Source organism: Dermacentor albipictus, chromosome 2, assembly GCF_038994185.2.
Source record: "Dermacentor albipictus isolate Rhodes 1998 colony chromosome 2, USDA_Dalb.pri_finalv2, whole genome shotgun sequence".
NCBI classification, from domain to species: domain Eukaryota; kingdom Metazoa; phylum Arthropoda; class Arachnida; order Ixodida; family Ixodidae; genus Dermacentor; species Dermacentor albipictus.
Window position 1 is genome coordinate 74706279 of NC_091822.1, and position 12046 is coordinate 74718324.

General features: G+C 48.5%; 1 protein-coding gene and 1 long non-coding RNA gene across 3 annotated transcripts in view; both read left to right on the plus strand.

Annotated features, from left to right (window-relative positions):
- The window catches only part of LOC135913121 (cholesterol transporter ABCA5-like), a 99168-nt gene that overhangs the window by 68954 nt on the left and 18168 nt on the right, over positions 1–12046 (plus strand). For both annotated transcript variants that reach the window (XM_065445804.2, XM_065445805.2), the window contains exons 12-14: positions 25–115; positions 901–1186; positions 9991–10104. In XM_065445804.2, coding sequence (XP_065301876.1) covers positions 25–115; positions 901–1186; positions 9991–10104 — 491 coding nt within the window. The remainder of the gene's footprint in view (positions 1–24; positions 116–900; positions 1187–9990; positions 10105–12046) is intronic.
- LOC135913123 (uncharacterized) lies at positions 3039–8073 on the plus strand. Its single transcript, XR_010567889.2, has 3 exons — positions 3039–3296; positions 4425–4508; positions 7942–8073. It is a non-coding gene; the product is annotated as an uncharacterized lncRNA (long non-coding RNA).

Sequence of the window (12046 nt, forward strand, 5' to 3'; positions counted from 1 at the left end):
AACTGTCACTTAATTGTGTCGCAGACTGGAAGGCTATCCTGTGCAAGGGCAAGCTGCGGTGCGCCGGGACATCACTCTTCCTCAAGAATCGGTTCGGCATTGGCTATCACCTCACGTGAGCGAGCTTGAACTTACCTTTAATAGCAATGTTTTATTCAGAGTTGCACTGGTCCGGTGGTGACTGCATATGGCGCGGCTGCACGAGCCTAATCTTGAAAGCGATCTGCGTTGGGTAAAGAGTCTCGGCACACCGAGGGCTGATAGCTTCGTGTGCGCTCTGTTTTCGCCGCTTAATTTAGTTCGCATTGAAGCAAGAGGCAGCAAGAAGAGCAATTCGCTCGCTGCTTCTGCCGCTCTTCCTCACGGCAGCGTTTTGACAGCGAGTGTCCGCGGTCATCGAGCGAGATGTGTTCACGTTTGTCTGTGCGCGCGTGACACCATGTTCGTTAATTTAATTAGTAACCGAATATTGAGAAGCGTGTATACGGCCGATGAAACTACTATCCTTAGTTAGTATAGCTGTCTACTAATTTGCTTTGGTAACCGGCGCTTCGCTTTTCGGGAGAAATTCTTTACTAATACGAAGAGCAAAGCACCCTCACAGGCACCTCGGTGGAAGAAAGCAACACAAGCTGTCCTGCAACTTTTTTCAGCGTTAGCACAAAACAATGAACATATTAGCACATGCTTCTAAAGCGTGCATTAGAAAGCCGCCAATCAAAGCCGACAAATGACAAGTGACGACGGCTTGCTCTCTAGAACGCGGATGTATTTGACGAACGTAATTTCGGAAGACTTCGCGATTCGGCGCCATCGCCGGTGCAGTCTACGCAGGGCGGCGGAGTCTTATTTGCCTAATTATTTACTTAATTATTCCGGAATCATTTCCCTTCGGTGCAGCATGGTGGTGGACCAGACGACAGACAAGGCCCAGATCAGCCAGCTGGTGCAGCAGTTCGTGCCCAGCGCGACGGTGTACCGCTCGACGGGCACCGAGCTGGCCTTCATCCTGCCCATGGACTCGACGTACAACTTCGCCAACCTGTTCGCCGCCGTCGAGGAGGCCATCGCCGAGGGGACGACGGGCGTGCGCAGCTACGGCATCTCCATGACGACGCTCGAGGAGGTGTTCCTCAAGATGGGCGAGGTGGAGAGGCCCGACGAGGTGCACCTGCGGGACATCCAGGTGGGTGCCGAACACCGCGCGCCCTAGCCCCCCCCTCCCCCCCCCCTCTGCTGTGTGCGCACTCGCGTGCCAGCCGAGCGCTGTAGAGGTGAACATTTTCACGTTGGACGGTGTGGTTCTACCCAAACCCGCGAGGTGGAGTACGTTCCCAGAAAAAAGAATGAATCCCACCTGACGACGAAGCTGTGGTCTGAAACATACGCAATTCATCCCACCTGTACGTAGCACGAACATGCGAAGGAAACCCGTACTGTTCTTGAAAAGAAAGCTTCGCAGCTGGTAAAAAACTAAAGAACTTGAACCCGGGATCAACGCCTATCTAGGACGTGTGCAGATAGGAGCGCTAACAATGCAACAGCCTCACTAGATTAGGTGTCTTGCTAATCTTTCTTCCGGTTTATAAGTACCAGAGTAACGACTCCAGGAAAAAAAACAGTTAGCAAGTGACTGTGGTGCCGGATGTCATGCTTACGGAGTGATCATGCCGTATGAACACTTGCTGTAACTTGACGTGCCGCGCACCTGAGCAGCCTGCAAGTTTGGTGAGCTGCCGTTACAAATTTGACTTCGATCGACGTTACCTTTGGACATAACGAGTGTTCAACGAATGAATGAATGAACGAATTTATCTCGCGGAGCATGTCTTGTGTCTAAACTGGAGAAAAAAATAGAAGATCGCGAGAAAATGGGTCAAGGGGGGCCGCTCTGCAGATTAGGGAGCAAGAATCTCGTATATGTGACGGAGAAGCACTGCAGTCTCCCTAGGCGTGTACTCTTCAGGAACACCGACGCCATCTTGGTGCCGAGAAAGGCCAACACATCAAATCTGTAGCGCATTGCTAATATTGTTCAAGATAGCATCCTTTTATGTTGGAAAAATGTGTATCTTTACATAAGTTCCTTTTTCTTCTGTTGTTCTTCTGCCATAATTTCCCACTTGCTTTCGTTCCCCTATGGATTGAAATTTTCGTTTTCGCTGCGCCGTCAAGAGCCCCGCGGTTTTGCACCAGCTGTGGCGCCACTGCGAACGCGCCACGTGCTCTCGGCTCATTTCGGTGCAACCAACTGCTGCCACGCTGCAACCGCGAGTGGGACACGCGGCGCTTAGAGTGCATTGTGAAAGGGGCGCGCACGAAATGTGTAAGGCGAATGTGAAGCACGACTCGCACGTCAGAGCTGAACTGTCATTCTTATTTTTTTTTGCGAAATACCCCACGCCATTACTATATGAAGTGTTAGCCTGCGTGTCTCTCGGTATCGGCTCAGCATTTCCAGTAGAGATGGAATTGAGAACGCCATCACGGATGTGACCTCGCAACGTTTTCCTTATTTTTTGACCCGTTATGGACACAAACTGTTCTGACCACGTTTTTATTTGGTCGCAGAAGAAAGTTTCGGGTATCCAATTATCGCGTTGTGCGCGACTTTGATTACCCAGACTGTTCAGTTGCGATTCGAAATTTCGAATCTTCGCATACCCCTCAAAATGTGCAAATGCAACTATACGCACAGGTAAGACGCAAATACGAAAGTGAAAGAAAGCGAAAGAAAGGCACATTTGTCAATATTGCGCAAGTTCGTTATGCACACGTAGGAGACTAAGCGTACTGCGCACGTAATTTAGAAAAATAACCAAAAACAAAGCGTCCCAAACACTGGAACCCTAAGTCGTTCCCAAACGGACGGCCCGCAGCGTAACGAGGCACCCCAAAAGACACAGTGAGTCAAGACGCAAATGCGTAAGATAAAGAAAAAGAAATATATTTATCAAACGACATTTCCAGCTTAATCATGCATACGAAGGGGACTAGGCGTACAACAATAACAGATTAAAAATTTAGAAAACAATAATTCGTACAATCGTGCACAAAGCGACCGAACGACGAGGCCCTCCTCCCCGACGAGCCAGCGTACGTCGCCTAATAATAATTAAAAAAAAAAACACCGACGAGGTTGTCGCCAACTGTCGTGCTCCCGAGAAAGGATGACTACATCGGCTTGTTCACGACAGACGGACATCGTCAACTCGGCCGTGCGGAATGCACCCCCGCCTACGAGGAAAACGCCTTCTCCAGGGGAAGCAGTTGGCTCCGTCTCGTCGACGCCTCGGGTAAGTGGTGCTTGCCAGTGCTGCCTCCGTCTGCGCTTCCATCCGTACAACTAAACAGCAATATAGTTGTCTCGGCGACAACTTCGATTTTGCCTTTTGAGATGCGTGTAAAACGCAGATGTGATCTCGTAAGACAAACTGTAGCTCAATAATCGATTTCGTATAAAAGTTGTTACGCACGCTTAAGAGAGAAAGCTGGATGCTACTGGGACTCTAGCGAGCATGAAGTTTGGTTTAGGGCCTTGATATCTTTTTTATACGAGAGTCGTTAGAAAAATCGATAAGTTTCATAAAAAGAAATAATAATAGGCTCGGTGTTGGCAAATCTTTAGCTCAGAGCCAATATCAGATGTCTCAGTTCCGTGAACTGCATCTGGGTATAATGGTTAATGGCGGCGCTAACAACAGCGCGTTTGTTTACAGCGGCGATAGGCATGTATGAGTAGCCGGGTACAACAAAGCGCGAATGAAAACTGCACAGATTAGCTGCGTCAGTAAATAAGGCGCATACCTGCCATGTAAAGGGACGCTAAAGAGAAAGATAGTTTGAGCTATATCATAGTAAACCACCTTCCTTACAATGGTGGAAAAGCCACTCATGGAGTGAGAAAGGGACTCTGTAAAAAGAAAAAAAAAAACATGCGCTGACACAAAAGACGGCTGACGCGACTTCCCCTTGAAGTTCGCGCATTAGCTCGTAGTGACGTCATATATTTAGATGCCATATGCGAGAGCGAATAGTTAAATGATTACCGGTAAAAAAATAACCGATACTATACTGCATTCTACGGGAGCCAAATAGTGAACGTCCCAAGTTTCAAGGAATTTTGATACAAAAAAAAATCTATTTTGAGATCCATGACATCATACTCACGGATCAGCGCTGCAATTACGGCGTGAAATTAAATAAGAACAGCTTTGACCCTTTCTTTATTTTCTAAACAATATGTTGTTTCGAAAGTGACGAGAATGGAACGGTGAAAAGATACTTCATCAGTGTATAAACTAACCTAGCGTTTGCCAACCAACTTATTTTTCTAATTAGTGTCCTTGGAAGGCACGAACGACAGGGATTTTTGGTTTTATAGGAAACCTTTTTTTCTTTTTTCTTCTCCTCCTTTCCTGCAGCACAAAACGACTCGGCACTCTGGCGCCTCCGCCAGCCCTGCGGCATCCAACGGGCGTCAGCTACTGCATGCAACGTCTTCACAGGTACATTCGTCAACAGGCAACCACGCAGCCGTGCCAATCCGAGCCGCTCGTAACTCTCCGAGCCGCTCCTTGTTCTATTTCCTGGTCCGCTGACGCAACCCGTAGTTTTTGCTGCATGACACGGAGTTATTGAGGCGGATTATAAGCGCATGACGCATGCACCTGGCGGCTAGCGGATACGACGCTAATCCCCAGCCCTTCGCTTCCGAGTCCCGTAGGTCACGCCTAGGAGCCGCGCTGGTTCTTAACGTTCTTGGTAATTCTTCACTTCTGGCGATCAGTAATAACGATATTTTTTCAATTTCGGCATCAAAAACGTCTATTTCGGCGGCATTTTCGTCACGCGTCCACTCATTTCAAGCGTAACATTTTTGCGTGTATGCTTGTCTATGCAGGGTGTTCAACCTAAAAGTAACCCAGGATTTGTAAACGACGGAGTGTGCTAGAGGGCTGAAATGAACTCTGCAACGTTAAAGATCACGCGACCTAGTTTGCGGTATTCTTTCCTTTTCTGCAAAGACAATGAATTAGTATGAACTAATTCCCTAACTTTTTTTTTCAATATTGTCTTCAGCATGAAATTACCAATGTGAAAGTTGCAGGTCACATTTAAAAATAGCCGACCGAAGTGTTTGCAACTAAGTACCGTTGATGGAGCTTCCTGTACTAGCCCTTAAAGAAAGCCAGCGAAATAAAAACAACAACCGCGCGATAGCGGCACTGTTTCAGCGACCCCCAGACGACCGATCAAGATACGACATCCGCTTGTTTCTGCAGTCGCGTTGCCGTCGCCTGCAGAGCGAGCGGCGGTGATGGTGGGTCGGGTTTCGATGTGACGTGGCATAAGCATATCATTCGCTCCACTCGCGGAACGAAGCCCGAACACACAAGGCAACAAACAGTCACCGACGATGCGAAATGCGAAATTTGCGAAAATAATGCGAAATTTCAGGGCAGCTCGGTACGTGTTTCCATGTCACAATATATTGAGGCATCGCACCGATCACCGCACCGACTGGCACAACCGCGACCTGAGGCGCTACAATATATAGACCGGCCACACAGTTGCTGCTCCCGGCAACTGCAGCTTCTGCAATCTTTGCGAGAAGGCGAGCTTTCTGGGTTTTTTTTTTTTTCTTCCCCCGCTCTGCCAGTGCCACCGCTGTCGCGGATGCGCGGACGTCTTTCATCGCCCGCAAGTTCGTTCTTTCATTCTTCGCCCTGCTCATTCGCTCGGTTACGCCGAGGGACAACGCCGACGGTCGCCGCAGGAACGGGCGCCTGAGAGCTGCGCTCTAAAAAATGAAAATAAAAGAACCGGCTTGAGCAAATACTGACCGCAGAACTGTTTAATCGGGAAGGAAGATGCAGTTGTCACGTTCGCGATTGTATCTTACTAGCGAGAGTTGTTGGCGCGTAATTTGCGGCCCAAGCCCGTCTCGGAGAGCGCCGCAGAGACGAGCGGAATTTGTTTTCTGATCGCTCCCCAGGGAGCACTGAACAAGCGGCGCTATCACGCGCTTGATTTTGTATTTCGCGGGCTTTGAAGGCAAGTACAAGAAGCTCCATCAATGGTACTTAGTTGCAAACACTTCAGTGGCCCATTTTGAAATGTGATATACCAAATTTCGTATTGGCTCTTTCTTGGTGAAGCCAATATTTTAAAAGTTAGGCAATTCGTTTCTATTAATTCATTGACTTTGCAAAACGAGAAAAATACCGCAGACTAGACCACACGATTCTCAACACTACTCAATTGGTTTCAGCGCCCCTAGCACGCTCCGTCGCTTTTTAAAACATTCGTTGCTTTTATCGGGGACACCCTGGGCGTATACTATGAAACTAGGCTTCTTACGCGGCCCAAAAATTTTGTTGGAGTTGGCATTTCGTTGTTTTTCTTGAGCAGTTTATTCGACGCGTAGTCGAAACATTTCACAGCCAACTACGACCCCCTCAGCAGACAATTCCGCACTCTATTTTTCACATTGCTGATAAGTATTAATTGGATCATTGATGCATTTATGGCCGCTTATTTTTAGGACGTATTTCTCGAGACTGCCGCTAGCACCTAATTTCTGCTAAATGCATGTTACTTCGTTACTACTAGGCTTCAGTTGGGCATTTCGAAAATGTGTGCTCCAAAGGAAATTATTACAGTTAATTTGTGAAACCTCGGCCCCTATACAGCAAGACTATTCCAATATGTTTTTATTCCAATTTCCTGACGTAAAACTTGTGTAGCCACCGACGCAAGCATCGGGCCGTCACCCGCAGGGTTGTCTCAAAACACCAATAGAACGCTCTCCTCGATCATAGGAGGTCACTTTTGTTTGCTTGAAAAATGAATAACACTGCCTACACTGAGCGGCTTGCCTTATCTAATTGGCCGACAAGAGGCGAGAAGCACGCTCAAGTGGAGAGGGATTCAATGGGGCCGAGCCACTGCAATGAAAATCGATAACCGGATGAAGGGGGTGGTGCCGGCGTCTACGATTTGTTCGTTTTCCCTTACTTAGATTGCGGTGGCTGGTCGAAAATCGCGGCGGCATGCAACGGAAGCTTAAGAATGACGTTAAAACGGATCCTCAGCAAAGAAGAGTTGGCAGAACGAGGTCGTGAACGTGCTGAAAGTGCTCGAAAACGTTACATGGCCACGCAAAAGTTTTATTATACGCATATAAACCCATGCTCTCCGGCAGGTGTGAGCAGCCAGTGCCTGAGCGATCGGCGGCAGCCATCTTTTATTCCTTTCGGAACGGGGCAGTCTATGGCTATTCAGACACAAAAAAAAACAGTTTTGTTCGGCATGCACAGGCATCTTTAACGCGTACACGTCACTTTGACGCGGTGAGTTTTCGTGGGTTTGTGACGTCGCGTGACAGGCAGGTGAAGTGGGTGGAGCCTTAAACTTTCGACCAATAGCCGAAGTCTAACGGCGAAGGCGTCTAATCTCAAATAACTATTTTTCTTTTGTTCGATCCAATGATGCATAATCAGTGTGTACGCGTCATGTCAGATGGGTATCTATCGCGGTTTTCGTGACGTCGCGTGGCAGACGGGCGAAGTGGGGTGTTTCAAAAAAGTTTTTGACCAATCGTGGAGGGCTGATTGCAGAATTGGAATGGGAAAGTTTGAAATAGCTTTATGTTATAGCGCCCCTCATTAGCCAAAATTACTCTAGAATTTACCTTGCAAGCAGCGTCCGCCTCTCAAACTTTCCCGCCTGATGCGACAGAATTGCGATATGTGCCGCACGAGGTCTTTAACGTATCCGCATCCATTAAAATAGAAAACCTGGTATAAATATGTACGCTAAGTGCAGATGTCCCTATATAGATTACCCAAAGAAAGCGTACTACTTACGCCGTGCGCTGTAATACGTACGAGAACGATCAAAACCTCCGTGACGATCTTGGTCTCGCTTTCTTTCCAGAGCTGCGCACCTGTTCGTCTCCTCCAGAGCTTCGATCGTGCTGTGCTTCTGTGTGCGTCCTGTACTACGCTCGAATTAAAGCGACGTACTAACATGGCCTGTCTCTGCTTCTCTGCTTTGCGATGCTGTGCTGTGAACGCTTTACGTGCGTCCTCTTCTTTCTTTTCTCTCTCGTGTGCCACTTCAAATGTGTCTGTGTGTGTCTTGACATTGTGCATGTCGAGGTGTCACAGCAACAAAAAACGCCCGCTGCTACTTTCAGTGTGCCGAATGCGCTAACCTTGTCGGCTTGTCCTCTCACTCTTTTCCTGCTTCGTGACGAACAAAAAGTTGGCCCACCCCCAAATTTCAAGTTGGCCCACGCCTACTATGAGCTTCCCCGTGCATTTTCTAAGGAGCCCCATGTGTCTCCATGGTCATGCTCCTTTGATCATTTATTTTTTGCTTTAAATTGTTGCTTATCACTTAAACGTTACCGATAATCTACACTTACACTATCATAACGATTAAATTACGCATTCTTTTTGTGCAGATGCCAGGCATTACACTTTTCGCGGGATAGGGCTGGGGAGCTCGCCAAAACATGCTTACGCACCAAACACCTGCGTCTTTCCGTGTTCTTGTTTTTTTACTTGAAATGGACAATACGTTGCACATTCAACAAATATCGCTGGTCTGAAGCCATATTTCAGCAAACGTTGTAAGTGCGCAGTGCCTTAGCCAGTATTTTTTTTTAATGCGTAAGCATTCTAGGACTACTTCCATTGGAAATCTGTCCGGCCGTCTGTCTGTGACATGTGACACGATGCGCTCTGCAGGTATACATGGGGTACTATGAGGGTATGTATGACAACGCCTTATTGCTGCGTATGACTACGGAGGTTTACGATTGTCAAAAAAAAAAACACAGCGAGCGTCGCCATCATACGACTAGATAGGTTCCGACATGTCAGAATATGTGCAAGGTGAGCGACTGGAAAGAATGCATATACACGCCATCTTACAAGTCCCGCTTGGGAGTTGCAACGGTAATACTTTTTCGGGAAGGAGGTGAGGGGTTAGGGGGAAAGGAAGGGGGGGTGGAAGGGGAACGCTTGCATGGCGTGCTCTCCTCGTGGCTGTGCCTGTGTACCTGCTCTATAACAGAGTCGCGTGAGACAGCGAGTAATCTTTACACAGCACGTTATCTTTCTGCAGCGGCAATTATGAAGTGCCGTTATCGCTATATTATAGTCCGCTTTCTCTCGCTATAAAGTTAGAACGCCTGTTTTCACGACCTCTCACATTGTCAGAGTGATGGAAAACAATCAATCGAAGGCGCCGTTAGGTACACAGGAACAGGGTGAAGTTTGTGAGCAGCGGGCCCAAACAATTGGATGAATAGCATGTAGAAAAAGTATGCACGTAGAGATTGCGGGAGAATAATTCACGTATGTCTGCGTGCACATCTTTGGATCGAGAACACGCCAATGCGCGATGGAAGGAATGCGGTAACAGGCCACGATGTAAAAGGTCGGCAGGTTGCTAAAATTTTGCACATATCTTTTTTGTTCTTCTAGTTTTCGCATAGAGGGCCACGTTGTGGGGCTTCGATCGGCACCGTCGTTATCGCACTGCGGGATGTTGAGTCGCTTGCTTGTTTAGTGTGGGGCCAAATTTACAATTTCTTCGTATGTATAATGTTAACGTGGACGCAGCTGTGTTTTCGTGCGTGGGCCGAGCCATTTCGGATATTTTCATTCAGAGCATGTCAGGCTTTTCACGAAGGAGACGTATTCGACGATGACAACACCAGTAACCTTCTTGCCACATTTTTGCTTTCTCACGCCCTTCTTGCCTAACACCGAAACTACCAACAGCGCCGCCGCATCCCCGCGTCGTCATGTTTTACGCTGTCACGCCCGGCAGCCTTTGAAATGTGATGTCAGCAGTCTGGGTTTTCTTAAGCGCTTCGAGCTTCCGAATACGCGTGGAACGTAGCAATAGACGGAAGTGACGTCATAAGTAACGGCTGACATCGTTTTCTTTTTCTTCCGGTTCGGCGTGCAGACCAGCTACCAGAAGGAGATCGAAGAAATGGAGCTGCTCAAGGCCAACAAGGAGACCATGCCCGTCAGCACGGTGGAGCCCAACGCGCTGCAGGCATTCATGGCCTTCTTCAAGGCGAGTACGCGCGCCGGCATCGGGGGCAGCTGGGACGCTTGACTACTTTTCGCCCAATCTGTGTGAACATACCGAAATTTCGTCGACCACGCCGTGGTACAGTATGTTCGGACCAGATAAAGAGCGTGCTCGCGTGTGTGTATAGGGGATTATTTTAAACTTTGCGTAATATTTCCGGTAGAACCCATGTCACGATGAATGTCGATGTTAATGCGATTAGCATTGAAGCAATGTACTGACACACCGTATGGCCACCGCCGAAACGCCTCACGTACGAGGCGCGTACTCCAGCCGCGCTCCCCCCTCTCGCGCGTCCCTCTGTACATGCCGAGTCATCTGGCCTCCGAGACTGCCGCCATCAGGCCGCCGCCGCCGCCGCCAAGTCTGTGCGTGGCCTCCCAGATGCGTGGCGCGCCGGTGCCTGCGATCGCTTGTTCCTTCGCTGAGCGCACGCGTTCGTGGTGCCGCGCAAGCGTCGGGCTGCCGTGCTTTAGGAACCCATGTGACGCCGATGCGATCCCACCCAGCACCGGATGAATCTTAAAATGGTTTTATATTATTTATTCATTTCTTTTTGAGAGTATGGCGCATGCCCATTCTTGGGGTTTCGACCAAGAATGGGTACATGCCACCTAGTGGCGCATGGCTAGCTGTGCACAGCCAGTCGTCCAAATTGTTTGTCTATTCGTGCACAGACCCGGTGGCGCGTACGCGCAGTGACCCAGGTTGCGGCGAGCGAGAGGTTAGATACAAGTACCCCTCAAAGTGGGGTGAAGTTGCCGAAGTGCTAATCGCAGTAACACATGCACACACAATGCGCAAAAGAAAACTGGTTGCTCCTGTGTCGTCCATAAATGCCGCTGAGGAACAGCAGTTCGAGGCGCGCGTTCTCGCGTTTATATGCAACGGTGCAGGATTTTTGAAACGTATTGCCAGGGCAGAGTGAACGAGACACAGCGAGCCATTATAAACTCCGCAGAGACAGGCATGTGCAATGTCGTGCGTCTACATAGTCCTTGTGTCCCACCTGCCGAGCTAACTAAGTGGCTGTAGCCGTACCTGCCAACCTGTGAACCTTAAAATGTGAAAGAAAAAACATCCCGTCTACGCGATGACACGGACATTTCTTAAAGCTTGCCCTGACCACGCACCAATTACCGGATACATACGTACTTTATATTAACGACCATTTATCTTTAAACGCGACACTCAAGCAGCAAAAAAAAAATCTAGTACAGGAGCCACTCGCAAGCAACACGTTTCACCTGCTTAAGGAACCTTCCTGAATGAATTTTCTCCAATTAGGCGAGCACACTCTGGTATACGTGGCGCCTCGCTCTGCCGCGGGAGGGCGGTAATCGCAATAAGCTCTTTATTCCGCGCACTGCTTCGCAATCTTGCACCGCTGAATCTTTCAAGAGCTTTAGAACGTGTTGGCGAATGGAGCATATTTTTGGCAAAAGTTAACGCTACATTCGTAAAATAGTAAAACGAGCCCGAATTCGCAAATTTTACGAATGATTCGGGAGAACTGGCAATTACGCCGTAGCGTTTTATTGCTAAGCGCGAGGTCGAGGGTTGGCTTCCCGCACGCCGTGACCGCATTTCGAGCCTCGCACGCCTAGGTTAGACGGCGCGTTAAATTAAGCCCGAGCCTTCCACTACGTCCGTACAAAATGCGCGTTGAGTTTCAGTTGACGCCGTGTCGAGTTCTTCTTCAGTCTGCAGAAAATCAATTCAACGTCAGTTTCTAATGTGTGCGCTCGGTTGAGATTTAATTGACTAAAGTTAAGAAAGCGCCAATCGACTACTACGAACTCGCTACGAACGTAATTGACTAAAGTTAACAAAGCGTCAGTTGACCGACTCGATAGACATTTAATCGAATGTAATCGAGAAAAGAAACGTCAATTGACTCGCAGACGATACCCATTTGACTGGC